This window comes from Oryza glaberrima, chromosome 4 (assembly GCF_000147395.1).
Source record: "Oryza glaberrima chromosome 4, OglaRS2, whole genome shotgun sequence".
In the NCBI taxonomy this organism is placed as follows: Eukaryota; Viridiplantae; Streptophyta; class Magnoliopsida; order Poales; family Poaceae; genus Oryza; species Oryza glaberrima.
This window is the reverse complement of record NC_068329.1, coordinates 24991302-25016376: the sequence shown is the minus strand read 5'-3', so window position 1 is coordinate 25016376 and position 25075 is coordinate 24991302. Positions and strand designations below refer to the sequence as shown.

At 41.9% G+C, this 25075-nt stretch overlaps 1 protein-coding gene across 3 annotated transcripts; it reads right to left on the bottom strand.

The window, feature by feature from the left end:
• Window positions 1-4985: 4985 nt before the first annotated feature.
• On the bottom strand, window positions 4986-12336 carry LOC127770410 (protein indeterminate-domain 5, chloroplastic-like). Of its 3 annotated transcripts, none has more exons than XM_052296119.1 (4): window positions 12047-12336; window positions 11116-11465; window positions 9374-9776; window positions 4986-6866 (listed from the first exon to the last, which is right to left on the bottom strand). In XM_052296119.1, the coding sequence occupies exons 2-4, from the start codon at window positions 11342-11344 to the stop codon at window positions 5657-5659; spliced, it is 1842 nt and encodes a 613-aa protein (XP_052152079.1). In that variant the 5' UTR covers window positions 11345-11465; window positions 12047-12336; the 3' UTR covers window positions 4986-5656. The 3 variants fall into 3 exon arrangements, with proteins under 3 accessions (XP_052152079.1, XP_052152081.1, XP_052152080.1); XM_052296121.1 differs by having other exon boundaries at window positions 9374-9773; XM_052296120.1 differs by lacking the exon at window positions 12047-12336 and adding an exon at window positions 11622-12025.
• Window positions 12337-25075: the final 12739 nt, after the last annotated feature.

The window sequence follows — 25075 nt, the reverse complement described above, 5'->3', positions numbered from 1 at the left end:
GCTCGCGAGTCGCGTCGCGACGCCCTACTACACATGATTACGGCCGAAAAGGCGGTGAGACCGTGAGACTAGCGTCGATCCACCCGCACGCATCAAGAGGCCGCATCCGCATGGCGTCGCACGGCGCACGCATCAACCGCGCGCGCGGCATCGTTCGCTCGCCCCTCGCCCGCATCGGATTCTTCCCTCCCCGTCCCGTCCCCCCGCGCGCGCCCGGCCTGAGCCTGATACGTTAGCGCGTCCCGTGACCGCCGTGGGCGCGTGCGCACGCGCGACAACATATCACCACCACCACCCCCCGCGTGGGCGAAGGTTCTCCCCGCTCCCGCGCGGGCCAAACATGCCGCGACGACGCTAACGACACGCGCCATCGCCTCTCCCAACCAATCTCTGAACCGATAAACAAAAACAAACCCCTCCCCCACACACGCTGATTCGCAGCCCAGATTAGTATTACACTTGCCCCAGCTGCTCATATTAGTGTATAGGATTATTAAACTAGTAGTATTATGGAGCAGCACTGTGCCGGTCATAAGAAAGATACTCGACTGTCATGTCTGGTCTCGGTTGGTGGAACGTTTGCAGATCAGAAAAATAGGAGTACAGTAGTACTTCTACAAGCAAGTTTAATAGTGTAACTAATTGTTGGCTCCAAATTATTTATAATTAATTTAATAGCTAATTTATATAATAGTTGTCTATTGTCTGGTCCCACCTATCATACACACGTATCTTGAAGTCCGTGCTGCAGCTGGCTACAAATCTATAGCCCGTAGCTCTTCTCTCTTATCTTTTATATACTTAAAATATATTTATAACTGACTTGTAGCTTGCTATTGTACCTGCTCTACATAGATGAGCAGCAGACTGAGCGGGCTGGAATTCCCAGGTTGCGAAACATAAGAAAAATGATTGATCGATCGAGATGCTGCTTCCCACGTTTGACGATCGACTTGGGCGGGCGATTAGGAAAACGCGAAGATTCTCTCAGGTTCTTGGAGAGCCACCAATAAACATTCAGAGTTGCAGATAAGCCCGCGCTTCTTCAGAGATGAGCTGATGAGATCACATGCGCGCGCATGTCTCGTACCTACATATATTCCTAGCGCCTAGCACGGCGATCGATCGCTCGCCTCGCCCCCAACCTTGTTCGTTTCCAATTCTAGGCTAAGCCGTAAATTAATCTTGCACGGCAGCCATGTGCAAACTAGAACACACACAAAAAAAAGAAAAATCAGACAGACAGACAGACAGACAGACAGACAGACGGTCAGACAAACAAACGCTACGTAACTCAACGCAGTGGCCGGCATCTGTTCGATCACTGTATCCAATAGCTCGGCTAAGTACCTCTGACGCGATCTGATCCACAAGATTCCCTGTGCTTTAGCTACACCGCTACAGTCACCATATATTCCCCCCCTTTTACCATGCTGATTGATTTGCATGCATGCTGATCATATCGATCATGCATCTCCTTTTCGTTTGTTTGGCTTTCCGGGAAACAACCGTACTTTTGGGCTAATCTTTATCTGTCTCTATGCATCATCATCATAATCATCGCGGACAGCAGCAAACAGAGACAAAAGTAAAGGCTGATGGCGAGTGAGTGCCCTCCTTTCCCCTGCTGCCTGCATATCCCTCGAGATACATCGTCAGCTCGATCCCTTTCTCCCCGGAGAATCACTGGGAAATCGCGGCCACTTTTGTGGGCGACCTTGAGCTTTTTTTATTACTCGGCGACTGTCCTTGTCGTCGCCGTCGATGGCTAGCCGACGCTAGCTGCAGAAGTACGGAGAGCTTCGGCTCGAATCAATAATTAAAAGTGAGAGCTGAGCGTGATGAGCAACTGAGCGAGCAAATTGCCTTGACCGCAAGGCGCCCAACGGAGAAAGCCAAAACTTTTTCTCGCATACGGCTAGCTAGCTAGCTGTCGAATCTAGCAGTTCAACCTAAACATTCCTTTGCTGAGAGGTATGTGTACCAACCACCAAACCTTGTCCTTCCACATGAAATTTCCGTCCTGTATATATACACTCACCATCATCTCGATCTGCAACGCATATAGTAGTATCTTGAAAGCTTTGTTCCAAGATCCAACTGAACGACTGAAGCTTCATTTTTTTTTTCACTGAATTATACATAGATTTTACCTTTATACTTTGCAAATGGAAATGCACGAAGATCCAGCATCATTCACGTACTAGAAAAGGAACAGGGTGTATATTGTACAACGACAATATAGCACAGCACATCTTTGAGTTCAATATATAGAATGTCTGATGCACAAATCGGCGAGAGAGATGCAATAATTCAGAGAGCCCATACCGTGGCGCGCCGCGACAAGGGTGCATGCACAAGGCGAAAGGTACATCCTATCTCTCGATACATCTGTCAAACGAAGCGAGGCAGCACAACCAAGCAGCAGCAAGCACGAGCTTAGCGAGAAGCTGATCCACACAGCGTACTGTGCATATAAGCCAAGGGCTATAGGTGTGGTCACGGGCTAGACGAGGGGTATCTTCTGGCCCAGGCATCTCTCCTACGTTGCAATGCTCGAAGTGAGGAATATAAACACAAATTATTGTTAGGATATACTTCCCCCGTTTCATAATGTAAGACTTCTAACATTATCCACATTCATATAAATGTTAATGAATCTATATATATAATAATGTCTAGATTCATTAGTATCAATATAAATATGGACAATGCTAGAAAGTCTTACACTGTGAAACGGAGGGAGTAGTTTCTAGGTAACAATAATTTCTAGTGTAAAAAATAATATATCTCTATATATTCAATACTAGGAGGTACCATATACATTGTACACTATAAAACATGGTACATCTATGTTACCTTTCAAAGGACCTGAATTTTTTCTTTCGCTTATCTTTTTCTTTTCTAAAAAAAGATCTAGTCTTGTTTAGGATAGCTTTTGTAGCTATAGCTTTTTTTAGAATAAAAACTCCTCCAAACAATTTAGCTTTTCATTCATATTATGAGAAGTCGTAGTTGCAAAATCTAGAAAATACACTATAACTTAGAAGCTAATTTTCCCAACTTCTCCAAATTCTCACCAGATGGATTCCCACCAGTTGTTTCTCATAATTTCAAGCTCCCCAATCACGATAGGAATGGAATCAAATCGTCTTGGAATTGGTAATAAGGATGCCTATTTGTTCTATGTTACTAATTTGACACCAATTTCTCTTGTTCCACATTTATATTTTCATCTTGAAAATTATTACTAGGAAAAAGCTAGTAATTGAATCCCAAGCATAATTATGTGATAATTCTTTTTCAAAGTGAAAATTCATTTTTATATAACTGTAAAAACTCATTTTACATGCATAATTGAGCTATCCAACACAGAATATATGTAACTAGCCAAATTTCTCGCGTAATTTTACACATAGCTAGATTATAGTGTAACTGAAAGTACATTTGATTTTATGCATATATTGCTTATATTTTCAATAATAAACAATATTTTATTTTTTATACATCTATATCAAATCAATCTACATTGTTGTAATCGAGACCCACCACAATCAGACGATGCACATCTTTGTTTTTCCTATATATATCCACCTATGCAATAATTTCTAGGCACTCAAATGGCTCCTCGTGGCGCTTTTATATAAATAAAAAATCAATTATTTTTCTTTTCCTCAATTTAAGATGTTTATTTCAAGCCGTCTAGAATAAAACCAAATCAACCTTATTGTCATGCTACTTCAATAAAATACATATATAATCATTTATAATCACCCATGCATCCTTTACTACATTACCAGTTAAGATTATATATCAGCTTGATGGCATAAGACAAGAGCACTTGGATTAAGTACTGATTAAGTGAATCGAGAAAGGAAGTCCAAGAGAGGTTCAACAAAAATGTGCCCATCCACAAAAATGTGTTGTATTACGGTGATGTTTGGTTTCCAGCCACAATTTGCCACGCCTAATGTTAGACATGTTTAATCATATTGGCAGCTGTTTGGTTGTAGCCATAGATGTGGCAAACTTCTTTTTCAACAAACTGAACCCCACGTGTCATTGACTCAGAAAAGTGTGGCAAGATTCCCTTAGGCTTGCTAAGGTGTGGCCAGGAATTTGATCTCCTCAATATATACAAGTGTGCAAATGGTGGCAAAGTATATATAGCTAGGAAACAAACTAACACACCCTACAAGTCGTGTGGTCTTGCTCAGTGTAGGCATGTGTCTCCTGAGAAGAAAAATGAGAAAGGCGGTATAATGTGACAAAATAGAATGATCTGAAATGGATTGAATCTGGAACTGCCATATATGGATGAGACAATGTGCAGTGATTGTTCTAGTAGTTATTTGTTTGCTTGACAAACAAAATTCAAATTCACATATACAAATTAAACTGGCAGTTAGCTAAATGTTGGAAAATGGGAATCATGCGAGCACGCCAGCGTCTCCAGTTAAAAAAGATATTTTCTTGCCCTCGTAATATTAGTTTAAAATAACTACAAATAAATCATTTCTAGTATGTATATCTGCTATTGAAATAGAGAGAGAGAACCAATTGAATTGTGAAACTTCATATTTAATTTCTTCCTTTCCTAAAGTATCACTTAAAAAAAATCTAATAGCACTTCCTATAACATGTAAATGCACATATATGTATATATGTATAGATATGGTATCAATATTAATTTGATGACTCAATCAAATAACCGGCATGGACGGATTTTAATTCGCACATCGATCCGTGTATACCCCCACAAAAATATGTTGGACTCTTATATACTATATTTTTTTAATAAAAAAATCTGGTAACTTAGCTTTCCTCGGCTGGTGGTATAATCTAGCCAGAAGTAGAACCATATATCATGGCTGTTCATAAATTACCTTGTCTTTTTCTAAAAAAATAATACTGTCTATATAAAATATGTGCATATTATACTCCATTAATTCAAACAAAATCATAAAAACTGGAAAAATCATGCATTTGAGCCAACATGATCAATTGCACTTTGCAGGGCAATATATGGTTTTTTTTGCTACAAGGAACAGTAATTAATTAATAAAAACAAGAAATTGAAAGGGAAAAAAAGAGAGGAAGAGAACGAGGGGCAATTAAGCCACTCTCTTTCCCCCATTGAGCTAGCTACAAATTGAACATTCTTATTGGCTCTATGGAACTATACTTAACCCAACAAGGATCCAACTACAAGGAGGTGAAAACAAACAACAAGAACAATAGCAACGGCATTAACACCAACCCCACCGAGAGCAACAAGGGTCATCACACGCGTCCACTCGCACTAGCCTTAATTACTTAATTAGTCAGAGAGGACGCCTCTCTTCCTGACTAAACCCCAAGTTTTCCATGTCATGATATGCTTGAAGAGCTAGCTTAGTATAGCTTTTATCCCATGCATGCTCGCACACCAGCTCATGCGATCGATCAAACTTAGTTGCTAACTCGACATTAGGCTATATATGATGAGTATACTATAACCTTAGCTTGCTCCTCCCCAATTCATGCGCGCATGCGTTAATCCCCCAGAGTTGCAGTTGCATTGCTTCAAGTCTCAGACTCTCACTTGGTACTACTACCGATCGATCGGAGCTTGACGGCTTGTGTAAGCTCGATCGATGACTTGATCATGGTGGATTCATGGCATCCTTCTCCCGTTGAAGGACGATGCGGACTTCATCTCGGCCTCCAAGGAGCTCATGTCGCTGCTGCTCTGGTGGTGGTCTCCTCTCGGCGTCGACATGCCATGGACGATGCCGCCACCGCCGACGCCGAGGAAGTCCCGCGTCCCGTCGCCGGTGCCGGCGCCGGCGCCGCCTCCGCCTCCGCCGCCCTGGCTGAACTTCACCTCGTGCTCGATGTCGCACAGCCTCGGATCAAACATCCCCGCGCCAGGGACGCCGCCGCCGTTGGTGCCGCCGAACATGGCGGCGGCGTTGACGCCGCCGCCGGCGAGGGAGTTCATCAGGTCGTTGAGGTGCGCGTCGCTCTGGTCCATGTGCTGAGCCGCCGGCCGCATGTGCGGCGACGAGCCGACGAAGCCACGGAACATGGAGCCCGGGCCGTTCGCGCTCGACGTCGCGCCCATCTGCGCCGCCTTCTGGAGGAGAGCCGTCGCCGACATCTGCGGCAGCATCGCCGCTTGATCGTTGTAGAGCCCTGCAGGAGAAACATGGTCGCCACCAACGAAGTTACCGCCGAAGATCCCCGCCGCCGACGCGTCAGAACCGCCGCCGCCGCCTGCACCACCGCTGAACTGGTCATTGCTCATCAGCCCCTGGCTGGCATGCTCATGGCTAGACCCCGAGCTGTTGCCGTTGTTGGCGAAGAAGCCGAGGTTGAAGAGGTTAGGTCCCGGCGCGCCGGGGCCCCCGGCGCCATTGCCCTGGAGGTCGGGCAGCTGCATGAGGCCATGGAACGGCTTGGCCTGCAGGAACGAGTGCTGCCCATTGCCAGCGTCGTCGCCGAAATCCTGCCCAGTCGCCGCCGCCGCCGCGGCGGCGTTGAGGAAGAACGCCGGCTGCGGGGGGCGGAAGGCAGACGCGCCCGACGGCGACAGCAGGTGGTCGAGCCGCGCGGCGATGCTGCTCCCGCCGCCGGCCCCGCCGCCACCGCCCGCGCCGCCGAGGCGGAGCAGCTCGGGGGACGGGTGGTGGTGGTGGCCGCCGCCGTCCTGGAGCGAGGTGGTGAGGTGGGAGCCCACCTGGGAGAGGCTGAGCGCCATGTTCCCGGCGTTGCTGGCGCCGTACAGGTGGCTGGTGAGGCTGCTGAGGCTCGTCGGCGGCAGCCTGGAGCTCTCCTGCGCCAGCGCGTCGCAGAACGCCCTGTGCGTGATGAAGCTGTCCCTCCTGCACGCGCCATGGACACGAGTACACAAGCATTCAGCAAAACAAAACAAAAAGAAAAAAAATCTTAGGTTAGAGTGCAACTTGATCCAGTGATCCCTCTACTCGACCTCTGCATGCCGTGACATTGCCATGCATGACAACGAGCTCTCGAGTGTGCAGTAAAAGTGAACAGTAAAAAGTTGATGTGAGAGGTGCTAGCAGTAGCAGCTGCAGCCGCAGCTTGCAAGAGACGGCCGTGCATGGGCGGCGCGCACACCGAGGAGGAGGAGGAGGAGGAGGAGCGGCATCTCGGGTTAAGTTATTGTTTTCTGGTCAGCATGTGAGCGCTGCACTGCTGCAACTGGGCGCTGCGAGCCTGTGCCGCTGAATGTTGTGTTTGCAGCTGTTGTTTTCATGAACCTGAACAGTAACTTTACTTTCTACAGGGCTGTGCATGCATTCCCCCCTTTCTGTAGCTACTGGTAATTAAAAATGTTCCACACCACGTCAAATTATTAACTCACATTATCTAAGTTAAAAAAAGATGTCATATTACTTCCTGAAATCATTAATGATGCTACTACTAGTAAAGGATAGGGTTTGACAATTCATACTTGTTTGTTCAAAAAGGAGAAGAACGAACTAGTACCACTTTTTGTCAAGGGTGTTAGGTATCCATGCATGCAGAGAGGTATGCAACCCACGCACAAAAGCTAGCCCAAGATCCCAGAAACCCATGTCAATCAAAGGGAGCGTAAAAAAGGAGGTAAATCTCATCCTAGCTTGCCGTGATGTGCCGCTCATAGGTTCCCACTAGTAGGAAGCTTCAAAAGAGAAAGCCAGGAAGGGGAAACTGTTTTAAGCCAGGAAGACATAGACATCAGACGTTGTCATGCACACCAACACACACACCAAGGAGATCAGAAAACTTTGTGGGCTGGTAAGCACACTTCCCTAGAAACCAACACACAAGGAAAAAGAAAAAGCTTGAGGACTGATACGATTGCAGTTGAAAATCATATGAACATAAAAAAAATTGAGCTGTGATATGAAATTGAGCAAATGGTTCAAACCAGTGCTTGGTTGCGCCCCACCCAGAAATTTTATAAGAATCTGAAGATGAGAGGGTATAGATGAAAGGTATTAAAAGATCCCTAAAAAAATTATACTCCTATATAGCAAGGGGTCCATCAATTCCACTTGAAATGCTATATATGATCGAGCTCATTCACCTGTCCGAAATTACCATAGTTCTCACAAACCAATTACTACTCCTAGGAAAAAGATTGCTAAAGTAGAGCTCATTCACCTGTCCGAAATGACCATAGTTTTCACAAAACAATTACTACTCCTACTAGGAAAAAATAATGCTAAAGTAGGTCATACACTAACAACAAAAAACTCTACATGAGCCTAGAATTCCTGTGCCCCTTTTCAGGAACCCAAAATCACTCACACACATGCATGAATGGATTCCTTTTTGCAGAAACAGTGAACAAACTCAACACGAAGGCTCATCAATGCAACTCCTGTTGATACTCTAATTCTAAATGTGTCAACTCCCTATTGGAGAATTTTTTGCCAAACTCATGAAAGAAGTAGGAGTGACCACTAGCCAGCATTGAACACGCCTGTTTAATTCCATCAATAAATGAAGAGTTCCTAAAAGTTACACCTAGTTGGTGCCTGATGAGTGATGAGATATATGTGAGGGCCGGGCGTTTGCAACGTATCCATGAAAAGGTGCGTGGCCCCTGGCCAAGCCTGGCTCACTGCCACGGCCAAAGAACGGTTCTGCCACATCTAGCTAGCCAGCCAACTCACATGAGAACAAGCTAGGCTTACATGGCAGCCAAGTGATTCAGTAGAGAGAGAGTGAGAAGAGAAAACTGTAGACAGGAGAGAGGAAGCCGGCCTGCATTGCCGCTCCTCCTTACAACTGGACTGCTACTGACACGCTGGCCCATGATAAATGCGGGCCCACAGGACAGTGTAACAGAATGCTTACACATACCAAGCTTTTGGCTAGAGAGAGAGAGAGAGAAGAAGAGTTGCTGGTTCCAGCTTCCCAAGGGAGAGAAGAGCCAAGTATGAGGGTCTTGTGAGCAAATGCCAAAGGACAAAAAGAGAGGAGAAGAAAAGAAAAAATGTTTTTTTTATAAGAATGCCATTTCACGTGCGAGCAGTTCTCCATCGCCGGTGCATCTTCCTCCTCCTTCCTCAGGCTTAGCTAGACGCGGCCACTAGCTCGATCGCACGAACGAACTAACAGCCATGCCACCCACTGTGCACGCCCAAACAAAAACCCTAACCCTAAAGAAACAAACCAAACGCACTACACAACAGTAGCCGGCCACACCCTTGTTTACTACTTTACTCCGCTCACCGAACACATCCAGCAAGCAGGTGATCTGATGAATCGATCAGAGGCCATGCGAAAGCCTATATATGGCGACGCACACTGACGACGGCAATGTATATATATGGAGCATTTGCAGTGCAGCATGAAGGAGAGGGAGATCGGGTACCTGGAGAAGAGGGTGCCGCAGTCGCAGCGGTACTCGCGGGTGCCGCAGATCTTGGAGTGGGCCTTCCAGTCGGACTGGACGGCGTAGCGCTTGGAGCACTTGTCGCACTTCCACTTCTTCTCGCCGTGCTTGCGGCAGAAGTGCTTCTTGATGCCGGTGAGGTCGCCGAGGGCGCGGGCCGGGTCGTGGTGGACGCACGTCGGCTCCGGGCACAGGTACACGCGGCGGCGCTGCGCCTGCGCCGGGTTCTTCTGCTTCAGCTTCCACGGCAGGTTGTGGCCTCGCCGGTGCAGCTGCAGGTTCTGCTCCCGCTGGAATCCCTTGTTGCACACCTCGCACACGAACCGGTTCGTCGCCAGCAGCGTCTTGGGCGACAGCGCTATCACCTCCGCGTCCGGGTCTGCTGAAAATCAAAAACCAGTACCAAGACACACAAAGTTCAGTTAATCAGCTCATTAATTCCTTGATGATCAATGTGTATATTACATTTCGCTTCAGATATATGTATATGTGCGTGACACTTTGCAAAGAAATTAAACAATGCATCCATTTTACACACAAGCATGGAGTTAATGGAGGTAGTGGCAGTCGTCAACATTTTGTGTGGATTAGGAAAGAGGCATATCGAACAGTAGTCGCGATGAAGGGATATATTATCACAAGTATGGGTCTTAATTATCTCACGACAATTATCTATATTGGATTTGTTTGCTTATAAGTTAGGCATGCATGATTAACTAATGGTGGTGGGAGCTAGTACTGATGATGGATTAATTTGGGGAAGATGTTTTTTTTTTCTTTCTGTTGGTGGGGCTGAGAGGTAGAGACAAACTAGACCATGGAGAAGGGAATATTTGCATGAGATTTTAGGAAAAAAGAACTTTGCTTGAAGAGATATAGAGAACAAGGGAATAGACATGGATTGTGTGCCATGGCTCCTATTTGCTTCTCATAATTGGGGGAAGAAAAAAGAATATTGATCTATACTACTGAAGAGGATAACAGCTCATGTACATGCATGGAATCTTGAAAAATGAACTGATTTTGTTTTATCTTGCGAAATATATGGAACTATGCCCATGCTCTTAAAACTTCTCATGGAAGAACTGGGAATTCTGGGACTACTGATTGATCTAACTAAAACGCAAGAGATCGATACTCCTTGACAAGGGAAAAAAAAGAATAGTTTAACCATGAAAGACGGAGTACTTTCTGTATTCTTCACCTGAATTAATTCTCTTTCTTTCAGGTGACAGTACAGAGCTTTAAATGAAGTACTAGGAGCAAACTGATGAAAGCCAAGTTGTTCATGTCTATTCGCTTTTATTGAACTGGTAGACGCCTAGATGCATGGTAGGGAAGGGATCCAGATTCCAGACTGAAGAAATGGAATAAGGAAAAGATAGATGACGAAGTACGAACTGGGTAAAAAAACAAAAAGACAAAGAACCAGTTCACAAAATTCAGTCTACATAAAAAAGAAACAGGCAATTCAGCACTGATGAGGAATGATATTTCGGAAGCAAGAAACCAAAGAACAGATGCAACAATTAAGTATAGAGACTAGATAGAGAGAGAAAAAGAAAATCATCAAGCGCGCCTGTGAGATCGATAAGATGCTTTCACTGTCAGAAACCAAATGATAAGACTCCAATCAATCGAGACAAGATCTCGGAGAACAGATATGTATGCATGCATGGCTGAAATCGTAAAAGGGTACTTGGGTTGGTTGGATGGATTGCCTGGTAGATTTCTCTTCTTCTTGGCCGGTGGCGCCGCCGGCGGTGCGCCTTGGCTGGACGCCGCAGTAGGCGCCGCTGTTGCCACGCCGGTCAGTGACGCTGCCAGCTGCTGCTGCTGGTGCTGGTGCTGTTGGTGTGATATCAGCGGCTTAATCTGGTCATGCTGGTCCCCATCCCTGCTAATCCCGAAGAACGCCGCCGCAGCTGCAGCCGATGAATTCGATGCCATCACCTCCCAAATTTTACCAACTCAACCGCAGGAGCAGAAAATTTCCTTTTCTGTTGCCCCCGTTGGATTGTTCCTCGGATTGGCAGCAGTGTTCTTCTTCTTCCTTCCTTCTTCCCCCCGGCTGAAACAAGCAAACAAAGCAAAGCAAAAAAATACTTTCCAAGTGAGACATGGCATGCAGCAATTAAGAACAGCAGCAGCAAAGCAGTCATCGCCACTGCACAGCACAGCACACAACACAAGCAACCAAGCAAAGGCAAAGCAGGAAAGCAGCAACCATGGGAGGAAGATCAGGAAAGATTTCTGCTCCCCCGAGATGACAAATTAAGGAGGTAGGACGAAAAGAACCAAAGGGAAAGAACGGAAGGAGACGCCCCCAAAAAAATCCCTGAGGAGTAATGGCTGGCTATACCTATCTCATATGTATTCACTTGGAATGAATTGATCTGAAACAACAAACAAATCGACAAGAAGCCGAGAAAAACTCCAAGGCCTCGGCCGCTCTAGGACTCTTCCGCAGATTAACAAAAGAACAAAGTGGACAGGGAAATCCAAACAAACAGTTGCACTCAAAACAAGTAAAAAAGCATACGAACAAAAGCTCGCAAACACCCACACCCACAAACTCATATATGACACAAACACACACAGAGAGATATTAAAAAATTCACAAACCAAAAAACATATAGATGCAACAACAACCTCACTCTCTCTTCTCTCTCCCCTACTGCTTTGCTCCTCCTGCTAGCTCTCCAAGAAGAAGATAGAACAAGAAGTGGAGAGGAGAGGATGGAAGAGGAAGGCTAACAAGGTTGTTGTCTCATTTCTTTCATTTCCTTGTCATACTTTTCTTTCTCTCTCTCTCTCTCTCTTCTCCTGCTCCTTTCCTTCCACACTCTTATATGGCCCCCCTCTCTCCCTAAAAATATTTTATGAGATTTTTCTCTGACCTCTTTCCAAGGCCTATGCACACACCAGGGAAAATATATAAAAGAAGGCCTGTTTTTATATACAACTCAGAGGAGAGGAGAGGAGAGGAGAGGTAGAGGAGCAAGGGAGAGAGATGGGGGATGCTTGCTGGTGATGGGAGCGGGGGGCAAGCTCACGCAGCGCCGGTGTCGTGAAGCGTCTGAGCGATGGGGTCCACCGCGCGCCTGCGTGGGGCTCACCCTCACCCCTCTCACCATCCCTCACACGCGTACGCACACATGCGCGAGCTTTTCTTCCTCCCATGGGTTTGTTTTTTCGGTTTTATTTGGAGGTTTATTTATGCCTTTTTTGTGCGATGGAGAGCGTGTATTTACGTGCGTGCGTTTCGTGTGTGTCTATGCTAATGCCTTTGCAGGTTGGGTTTTGTCAATCATTATACTCACCAAACTTCTGTTAACACACTTTTTTGGGTAGTATTTGTTCACACGTATATCTCTACGTGTAAATGAAAAAGATTACCTTGGAGTCTTGTCATTATGTACATCACATTATTCATGTGACTAGGAATAAATCGAAATTTTACTTAAGTCAATGAAGTAAATATTGTAAGGTGGTGATTCGGTATTTATGCGACTCTTAATTGTATAGTAATGGCATACCCAATCATTTTACTAGTTGAGCTGGCAACATAAAGATGAATTGCACGATATAATAATGGATATAAATCAAAACGTAAGATGAATTGCACGATATAACATAACGATCTTACTTTGTTCTTGAGACTAAAAATAAATTAAAGTTTACTTAAGTCACCCAAAGTAAATATAGTGAGGGAGTAATTCGGTATTTATATGGCTTTTAATTATACAACCGATGGCACAAACTATATATACCGATCGTTCTATTGGTTGAGCTGGCGACGTAAAGATGAATTTTACAGTGGATGGTTTAGACGATCTTACATTTTTCTTGCGACTACAAATAAATTAAGATTTACTTAAGTCACCAAAAGTAAATATAGCAAGAAAGTAATTAAGAATTTATATGGGTCTTAATTATACGATAGATTGTACAAACTATACCAATTGTTCTATTGGTTGAGCTGGCAACGTAAAGATAAATTTTTCCATGGATGGTTCAAACCTTCTTACGTTTTGATTTATATCACTTAAAGTAAATATAGGAAGGGAGTAATTCGGTATTTATACGGCTCTTAATTATACAGTAGATGGCACAGATGATACCGATCGTTTTATTGGTTGAGCTGGCAACGTAAAGATGAATTTTACAATGGATGGTTTAGACGATCTTACTTTTTCTTGTGACTACAAATAAATTAAGATTTACTTAAGTCACCAAAATTAAATATAGCAAGGAAGTAATTCAATATTTATATGGCTCTTAATTATACGGTAGATTGTACAAACTATACCGTTCTATTGGTTCAGCTGGCAACATAAATATGAATTTTAGCATGGATGGTTCAAACCATCTTACGTTTTGATTTATATCACTTAAAGTAAATATTGGAAGGGAGTAATGCGGTATTTATACGGCTCTTAATTATACAGTAGATGGCATAGACGGTACCGATCGTTCTATTGATTGAGATGGTTACGTGAAGATGAATTTTACAATGGATGGTTTAAAGGATCTTACATTTTGCTTGTGACTACAAATAAACTAAAATCTTCTTATGTCACTTAAAGTAAATATAGGAAGGAAGTAATTCGGTATTTATACAACTCTTAATTGTACAGTACACGATGGTGCTTATTGTACCATCATTTTGTTGGTTGAGATGGCGACGTGCATAAAGATGAATACTACGGATGGTTCAAATAATCTTTCATTTTTTTATTGTGACTAAAAATGAATTAAATAATTAATTTAGTCACAAAATAAATATAGTAAGTGGGTAATTCAATGTTTATACGACTCTTAATTATACAACATATGGCACAGACTGTACCGATAGTTTTGTTGGTTGAGCTAGCAACGTAAAGATGAATTTCGCAGTGGATGGTTCAAACAATCTGAACAGGTTCTCTCAACCAATTGTTTCATTTTATGGGCTCACTTAAGACATGTGTGAGAAGTATGACTATATGTTAATTTGTAGTGGACATTTTTAAATTACAAAATAATGATTGTAGTAGATGAGATTCAGCATATATTGTTCTTTTCATTCTACATGTAAATGAAAAAGATTACCTTGGAGTCTTGTCATTATGTATATCACATTATTCATGTGACTAGGAATGAATCGTAATTTTACTTAAGTCATATGAAGTAAATATTGTAAAGTGGTGATTCGGTATTTATGTGGCTCTTAATTGTACAGTAATGGTGTACCGATCATTTTACTGGTTGAGCTGGCAACATAAAGATGAATCGTACGATATAATAATGGATGGTTCAAACGATCTTACACTGTTCTGTGACTAAAAATAAATCAAAGTTTACTTAACTCACCTAAAGTAAATACAGTGAGGGAGTAATTTAGTATTTATACGACTCTTAATTATACAGTAGATGGCACAAACTATATATACCGATTGTTCTATTAGTTGAACTGGTGACGCAAAGATGAATTTCTAGCACACGAGTTATTTCACCTATATGAGGCATTCCATCCAAGTGACTACAAATAAATTAAGATTTACTTTAAGTCACCAAAAGTAATTATAGCAAGGAAGTAATTCAGTATTTATACGGCTCTTAATTATACGATAGATTGTACAAACTATACCAATCATTCTATTGGTTGAGCTGGCAACGTAAATATGAATTTACCACAGATGGTTCAAACCATCTTACGTTTTGATTGCGAGTACAAATAAATTAAAATATCCTTATATCACTTAAAGTAAATATAGGAAGGGAGTAATTCGGTTTTTATAGGACTCTTAATTATACAATAGGTGGCACAGACGGTACCGATCATTCTATTGGTTGAGATGGTGACGTAAAGATGAATTTTACACTGGATGGTTCAAACGATCTTACATTTTGCTAGTGACTACAAATAAACTAAAATCTTCTGATGTCACTTAAAGTAAGTATAGGAAGGGAGTAATTCAGTATTTATATAGCTCTTAATTGTACAGTGGATGATAGCGGCATGGTGCATACTGTACCATCATTCTATTAGTTGAGATGGCAACATGCCTAAAGATGAATATTACAGACGGTTCAAATAATCTTTCATTTTAATGGTGACTACAAATAAATTAAATAATTATTTTAGTCATAAAACAAATATAGTAAGTGAGTAATTCGATATTTATACGGCTCTTAATTATACAACATATAGCACAAACTGTACTGATAGTTTTTTTGGTTGAGTTAGCAACGTAAAGATGAATTTCGCAGTGGATGGTTCAAACAATCTGAACAGGTTTTCTCAACCATTTGTTTCATTTTATGGGCTCACTTAAGACATGTGTGAGAAGCAGTATGACTATAATGTTAATTTATAGAGGACATTTTTAAATTACAAAATGATGATTGTATTGTTCTTTTCATTCTTTTGACTACAAGTGAAAATTTGCATTGGTCATGAAAGCAACTATAGCAAGCTTGGGTAGTAAACTTCGCATACTTGTACTTGTACAACAGATAATATACTACCATTTTTTTTTTGTCAAGCTGGCATTGTAACGGATGAACTGAACTGTGGAGGGTTCAAATATATGATCGTAATGGATTGTACCATCATTGTTTCAGTCTATTGGTTCATTCAGAACATGAGGTCTGCTTATGTAATTATAGTGCATTTGCAACTTTATGACTATGAAAAAAATTCATGGTTTTCTTATTAATTGTAGTGACTGGTATATTACAAAATAATGATTGTAATAGATGAATCATATTAACTGTACATATATATGATTTAGGCACACTTGGGCACAACCTGATTTATTCCTAGAGCATTGATATATATGTATGATGACGCGAATATTAGGGAATTGAATGACCTAATATTAAATAATTAATTAGAAGGGGTAAATCTTCGAATCCAGGTCATCTAGCCCACCATCTTATAGAGTCAGCCAGAAGACCTCTGGGTGTTTCTCGATATATATGTACGATGTAGCACAATAGAAAGCAACTCTTTTGGAATGATCAGTTTTTTTTTTTGGGGGGGGGGCGGATTTAGAACACCCATCACATGGATTATTATGTTTTAATTTAGTGATCCAAGAAGTTTTTCCTTCCACTTTAATCTTTTTTCTTCTTTTTTAGCAGGAGCACATGCATGCATATAAAGGATGCACATCGTTGCCCATCTGGGTGACCAGAGGATATGGGATACACACAAAACAAAATGACAAGGATCATCAATCCATTTTGTCTCTAAAAAGGGCGGTTTTTGAAATTTTAGGGGATCATAGAAATGCCATATGAGAATTCTATTTATAAACATTTCTAAATTAATTTCATGCCTTAATTAGCTAGCTTTATGTGATCACCACTTTGAAGGGTATAATACTGAAACAACACTATTGCGTTTTCATATATATTATGACAGGCGTATGGTACTCAGATAGCGGTATTCATATATACTTCCAAAAGTATTGGTACATATTGTTTGCTCTCATTTTACTTTTCGTGCGATCAAATAGGACATTCTGTGCTGCTATTGCTGATAGCAACAGGGCAAACCCAACAACGAAAACAGTTCCGACACTAGCTTTTTGCAGGCAGCACATACTCACTTTTGTCCTACTTAATTTCCTTCTCCTCACACAAAAAAAAAAATGACTGCCATCTCACACTGATAAATAATATACCAAACCCAGGACCAACAATGAAGTGTTAATCAACCTACTAGTGAAAGCCATGACGCTTAGTTAATTAAGGGAAAGTCTCTATAGTGAATGTACTGACAGCTACATTTTCCAGCATGTAGTGTAAGCGGCAGCGGTCATCACCTGGAGAATTAAACTAGCTAGCATGCGGAAGATGTCCAAAAACGCATGCACAGCCCATCAAAGTCCAAATGAAAACGTACGTTTTCGATCGCCAGCTGCATGCATCATCACGCACACTATAGCTACTGTACCGCTGAGAAAAGGTCCAAAAATGAACCAAACGTAAGCGTGGAGACTGGTGTGTCTTTGCTGTGTGCGTCCTAGCTTAGCTGTGTAGTGGCTGCGTCGTCATGTTGGCCTTCTTCAGTGACACACTTGCTGGCTGCTTTGGAAACTTTTCTTGGCTTGAGGTAGCGAGAGAGATAAGGACATCCTTCATCCTCTTGCACGTAGGTGCCTCACCTTATGGACACCTGTTTGTTGATTACATATATATACACATGAAAAAAAATACACAGAAAAAAATGCATATACATGTGCCGCTTATTTCCATTACCAAATTAAAAGAAGTGTGTACATAGCCTGGGGCGTGTGTGCGAAACAGCTAAAATACACGAAACAAAAATAGGGGAAATTAAACAGCTACTAGTAGTACGTGTTTGATCTTTGATCTCAAAGAAAAAAAAAGTTTGCCCTTGGCTCCCGCCGTGGCCGTGCCTACGTGTGACCGACGTGGCACTACACATGGATCGGTGATGATCTGTTGCTACATCGAAGAAAATCACCATCTATTTTTCATTCGTTTGATCACATGTTGTTTGTGCCCTGTCATATATAGTATGAACGAGGGACGAGAGTAGTACATATGTATATGATTTAATATTGTCCCCATATTCGCATATGTTCTACCAATATATACACTTAACTAGAGTGGCACAAGAAAAAAAATTCCATTTATGAAAATTGCAAATTTTATTAGTTCTAAGGTGCAACATTTTGCAAATTCATCTCCATTACACGTACGTTGTGTTCCCCAAACCCACGCACAGAATAAATATACTATGCATGTACGCGTCAAATCACACGGTGCTTAAACTGCATATTACTATGTGTTTGTTAGCCCGCACTTTACGCTAGCTGAACCAATTGATACATGGCACTGGAGTCAATCATGGTCTCATCCGATGTATATATCTCCATAGATAAATCTCAAGGAATCGAAGTAGCAGTACTGAGTAATCGCCTAGCTAGTCAAACAAGTCAAGGTGTGGCCGTCACGAAAACCTATTTAATCCTCGCCCTGGCTGTCCCTGAACAATATAAAACCACACCCTGTTCTCTGCATCACATCTCGTTCCCCTTAGGGCACCAAATCTAAATCGCTCTTACGAATTTTTTATGCGTGACACGACACTGTAGCACTGTACCCTCCCGGCAGCCAACGAGACGGACAACCTAGAGCTAGATGCAGAGAAAGTAGTAAACAATGCTGCGATTATTTGTGCGCATTAGGTGAGGGAATTCCGTGCATAGTGGCGAATGGCATTACGCGGTTGTTTGCCGACAAAAGTCTCATAACTCACGGCCTCACTTAACCTAAAAAAAAACATTCTTGATCGCTGATAGATGATGCTCTCATGCCTGCATGAATACACACACCGATCGAATAATATCATGCTAATAGGCGGCCGTTTATCAAATAACACGCACACACCTTCCGAGCTCTCGCTGATTGTTGCATTAGTTTAAGGCGAACTGAATGGCCTGTTCCAAGGACATAAATTCCAACATGATACGGTTGTTTTGTTTCGATTTGTGGAGGAGAGAGAGAGAGAGAGAGAGTGAGTGATGAGAGTGAGAGAGTGATGCATGCAATTGTACAGTAAATCTGTGTGTGCGCAGTGTGTGCTCATGTGCTTGGGGTTTTGTAGGAGAGCAAGGCAGTGGTTGCAGAGGAATATGGTTTCACTGTTTCAGAGAGCAGTGGGGCCTCCATCCCCTGAGATTCTCCCCAGCCGTTTGGTTGCTTTCTGGGTGGGGAGATGTGAGAAGGTTAGCTAGCTATTAGCTTGCTGTGGAGAGAGTCATCACTGTGTATCTTTCAGTTTCCCCAGCAACAAGCACGCAGTAAATTAAACTAGAAATATCAGCATCTGGAGTAGCTAGCTGCCTGATACAGTAGTACAAACTACAAAGTAGTACTGAGTACAGACTAGTAGTACACTACCAGGTGATGTATATGTATCAATACTGCCTGTTCATAACTTCAGAAGAACTTACCAATCAACTTCAGGAATTGACCGCTACCTCAGTGTAGAAAAGAACGGCTAGCTTATGCTGGTATACCGAGGAATAATTTGAGTGAACAGGCCGAAGCCATTTATTCCTGTCTCTTATCTGAAGTTTTCCATGTCCTATAGCAGGAAAACTTGTTTTATGTCACCACTATGTTTGAACATGCATGTAGCATACGCCAAAAGAAGAAGAAGAAATATGAATTTCTGTCCTCAGTCCAGAGCAAAATGCATTCCACTCTTCCGGATGATCTTTCAAGGGTATATATATATATAATACTTGTAGTAGCTATTTTCTAGCTAATTCCTTAGCTACAGGACAGTTAGTTAATTCTCCTGCGTGCCAAACTTTACCTTGGAAGCTTTAAGCTAACTGTAGTAGGATAAATCCTGAATAGTCAATGCTTTTTAAAAAAATGTCCTGAATAGTCTAATTCACATGGAGACCCCAATATAACACTAACAATTAAAAACTGGAAAAACTAGTACAGAAATAATGTCTCATCACTAATCTAGGGTGTGAAAATATGCACAAGTTGATTTTATTTATAGCATATAATGTATAAACTAATAATCCAGCCGGCCGGAACTATATATATATATTACTCCCTCCATCCTAAAATGTTTGACACCGTTGACTTTTTTAAAAATGTTTGACCGTTCGTCTTATTCAAAAAATTTAAGTAATTATTAATTCTTTTCGTATCATTTGATTTATTGTTAAATATACTTTCATGTATACATATAGTTTTACACATTTCATAAAAGTTTTTGAATAAGACGAACGGTCAAACATGTCTAAAAAAGTCAACGGTGTCAAACATTTAGAGAAGGAGGGAGTATATAAGAAACAAGAGGTAAATAAAAAATAAAATTGAGAGAGATAGATAGGGAGTGATGAGTGAGAGAGAGACTCTCATTGTAGACTTGTGACCTCAGTACTGTATACGCCATGGTCCCGTCTCTGTCTCTCCTCCTTCTCCTCCTCCTCCTCCTCTCTCTCTCTCTCTCTCTCCCTGCGTGAGATGTCAACCTCATGGCCTCCCAGCTTATCCCGGAGTTATTCTCGGGCATTCTCCTTGGGCTCGATCGCATCCATGACCTTCGCAATGCAAGGACGGGGAACCGATCGATCGAAGGAAGGAATAACGAGGGAGCGAGAACCTTTCTTTCCTCTTTCAGCTCGAGGGAGCTTGTGGACGAATATATAGGAGTATAGTGATAGTATGCAGAGGCCAGAGAGCTCCTCTCACCAGCTAGCTATGATAGCTAAAGCTTTCCCCATGGCTGCACGTCACCATGCGAAGCTCAGCTGCAGCTCATGACGGCCTGCACACGCGTACATCCATCAATTGGAATGACGAGCAGAATAAAAATTTCAATCCCTCGTGCATGTGCATGCACAGTCTGTTTGCCTTTTCCTTCTCTGAAATGTAGAAGCATTGCAGGCTATATATATACGCCTGTGCGTATGTACGTACGTTGCTTCTCTGAAACGTACACCGTATGCATGTACTGTACTCCTTACAGATGTACTGATCAACGCCGTATAAGTAGCTAAGGATCCATCAATCGCTGACGATCCTGTGTACTCCACTGGCCCATATGTGAATAGTCTATGGAACTCGTATGTATAAGCTCTTGTTTAGTTCCAAATTTTTTCTTCGAACTTTCAACTTTTCCATCACATCAAAACTTTCCTACACACACAAACTTCCAACTTTTCCGTCACATCATTCCAATTTCAACCAAACTTCTAATTTTAGTGCGAACTAAACACAGTATACAATAAGAGTAAGCTATAGCAGCCTTATTACCGGTCATGCTGTCAGAGAATGGTTTTCTTCATATTACTAATACTAGTACAACTACTTAACAACCTGAAAGCTATACGTATACTTTGGGCCTGTTTGGTACAGCTCCAACTCCTAAATTTAACTTTAGGAGTTGAGTCTAGAGTGAAGTTATGGAGCTGCCTAAACCCAGCTTCACAACTCTAGTACATTTTGTGAGATAGTTTTACCCAACTCCACTTCCAGTTTTAGCAGAGCTGAAACTGTTTAACTGAGCTTTAGCTCTAAGAGGGGTGGGTGTGGCCCACACTCCTACCTGGTTATGTTCGTGTTTCGTGTGGCAACTAATATGTCACACGTACTGTCGTCGGATGTGACATTGGCCTGTCAGCTGGGTCTCCATCAGTGCACAAAGTCCATCGCGTTTCCACCTTAGCTGGTATACTAATCTACTGCTCTACGAGATCTCTGCTTATCTCCAATTCAGATATCTCGTTTCTGTAGATGTATCTATCTTAGGGAGAGATTTTAACTACCGGATCTCTGCATACATAAGGAGTACGTACGCCGTTGAGTAAAGAAAAGATAGAATTCGTAATTTCTCTTGGGTTTTTATCATCTAGCATGCAACGTAAACCGTGATATACAAAATCCCCGGCGATGTAAACGTGAGGGACTACTTGTCGTGGATGGAGAGGCAATCAGGCAATGGAGGAGCTCGGCTAAGACCCGTTTCTCAAGCGTAGGCCTACCACACGCGTGACGCTGCGGAGATGAGGAAATCTCTCCGGCGTAATCCGTGCTCCAAACGGAGTATTTTTAAATATTCCACACGAATCCCAGGTGGAAAAGCTAGCTAGGAGAAATTAAGAAAATATATTTGCTTTCAGTTCACTGGATGTGACTTGATGATGTAGTGGAGGTTAATTAATTAATTAACCGAGGTTGTTTATTTATAATTGAAAGTAGGAAGGCGTTTTCCTGATCTTCCTGTCGAATCCGTCAGTTTTCCTAGCTCCGGGCTGCGAAAACGACTCGAATTTGGACTTTGGAGTCTCCGGCCGTATTCATCTCGCTCTCTCTCAACACTACTGATGCGTTGATCTAATCACGCGAGCGTTGATCCGATGAGCTTACGCCCTTCGTCCGTTTCCACATAACCCATCATTGGAACAGCGAATTAATGGGCCACGGATGCGTGGTTAGCTCGATCGATCGGGTTTGTTTATTCGGAGGCAGTCAGGCCGGCAGTGTGCTGCCAATCCACGGAATGTAGTGGTTGGCCGCGCTTTCTTCCTTTTCGGCTAAGAAAGACGCCGCTACAGGGACGAAAAAGTACAGTCTCTTTGCATTTTGTGTGACATCAGTGATAGCCACGCACCAAGAACGAAAACTTATATATAAAGTACATATTATGTTGTCACTCTCACAGAAATATTATTGGAACTGGTAGAAGATGTAAACGTATAAAAATTACAATACATTATGTACCCCTTGTCACCTTTTTTAATTGAAAAAGAAAAAACTATTCCATTACACTGAGTTTATCCTAATTCAATTTTTTTACTAACATTTTATCTTTCTATAAAATATCACGGAGCATATAAATTGTTATATAATATGCCATTTAGTTAAATATTTCTTAAAATAGTGTCAAAAATACCTAATATACATACAAGGTTAACAATTGATTTATCCGATCATAAGTTTCAAAGAAAAATATACTCCCTCTATCTACTTTTGATAGTCATATTTCATCTTATCACACAGATCAAGGATAAGATAAGTAATTCTACTTATTATCTATTTAAACATGCTACTAGTCATTCCTCGTAAACAAGCGATTTATTAATATTTACATTTCTCGATACCCATATAGCCAATCTTGTATGGAAGAATAGAGAGTCGTGCATTAAATCCGAAAAAGTCATTAAGATGATAGGTTGTTGAATTGGAATATGCCTATCAAAAATAAATTTTTCAGATTTGGAAATATAACTATTAAAAATAAATGGAGAGAGTATATACTACAATATACCATTAGGCTAGAATATATTTTTTGTGTAGCCTCCGTGTACAAAACGAAAAGTTGTATATAAAATTCAAGAATTTTGCATTACTATTTCCCATAGAATATAATTTATCTATTATATGGTACATAGAATATTTTTTTGATGTTTTTAGCATAACTCATGTTTTCATATTTTAGACGATTTTTCTTTTAGAAAATAATTCCTCTGTCAAATGCCACACAAAAATAACTTTTCAAAAAAAAAGGAAAATAAAACTGGAAACATATACACAAACTTTTATGTCATGCAAGGGGACTACTGGAAAATTTTTATATTTTTTAAACTTCTATGAGATCAATCAATTGTATATATATAAGGCTTTTTTTTAAAATAAAAATAGTTGGGGCACTGACGTATTATAGAAAGAGTAAATTTCACAATTAAAACTACATATACTTTTATCAAACTAAACTACTTATTTAGCGTAAAATTTATCACTGAACTATATATTTAAAGCATTATATCACCAAACTACAGATTTAGTAATGCAGTTATCAAAGAACTATGTAGTTTAGAGTTTATATCCATAGAACTATCGAGGTTATAAAAGTTGTAGTTTTATAATAAAATTAATGTTAAATATGTAGTTTTGTGAAATTTACTCTTATAAAAACAATTAGTGAGTAAAGTCAATGGTAAATTGTTAAATTGTGACAAATTCAATGGTATGGGGTAGATTTTTTTTTTTAAAAAAAAAGTGTCCAGCTTGTAACTGACTTGTAGCACATGCAATTAACCATGGGGGCTTGTCGAATTGCGTCATGTAAATTTTGTAAGGTCTAGTGTGATGTGCTGTCAAATTTTGAAAACAGTAAAGTCGTACCAGACTTGGAATCAAATTGGTCTATTTTATTTCAGAACCGTTTGGTTTTTCTTATAAATGTGCTTGAACTGTCAAACTGCTTCAAACAGAAATTAATTTTCTTCATAATTTGGATTTCTCTAGATAAATATGATTTTGCTCGACATTTTCACACATGGTCGACACAAGGCCGGACGGCCGTCAGAAATTCAGAACAACACGCAGGCAGACGCAAGCGAGAAGGACAGCTCGATCCATCGATCGATCCTGGCCAATTCTCAACTGCAAAGTAGATCCATCCTGTCGGGTTGGGTCTGCACGGCAACGGCAAGTCACATGCGTGCGCGAGAGCTACGTATACGCTGGTGTCCTTGTCCTTAATTAGAGCTCTAATTAACCCGCAGATCGACTCGATATATCATATACGGAGTACATGTCTCGTCCTAATGCATAGTAGAATGAGAATCGATGGCTCTGTTTAGTTTTAAACCTTTTCTTTAAACTTTCAATTTTTCCATCACATCGTTCCAATTCCAACTATACTTTAAATTTTAGCGTGAACTGAACACACCCGATATCGATCTACCGCGACGACGGCACAGTACGTTCCACAGCTAGCTAAGCTAGCGGCGCCTGGTGTGTGTCCCGGCCCTGGACCATCGGCCGGTGGGCGCGCACAGCGTCGTCTTCGTCGTCGTCGATCGGCTCGTCGTGGCGTTGCCGCCCCCACGCGGCCCTGCAAGCTGCCGGCGGCCCGGCCGGTCGGCTGCACGTCGGGACCCCCGGCCCGCGATGGCTGCGCCCGCGGCTTGCACTATATACTTACTGGCAGTTGATATATGGTTGTTCCCCTGCGACGCCGGCCGGCCGGCGCGTGCGTACGGATACGTGACGCCACCGCCCTCAGCTCACAGCGCGCGCGCCGGCCCTGCGCTGCCGGTTGGTCTCGTGTCGTTCTCGTTCTCGTACGCGCTACTGCTACAGTGAAACCTGAAACGGCATCTGACCCCCGTTGTGACCGTA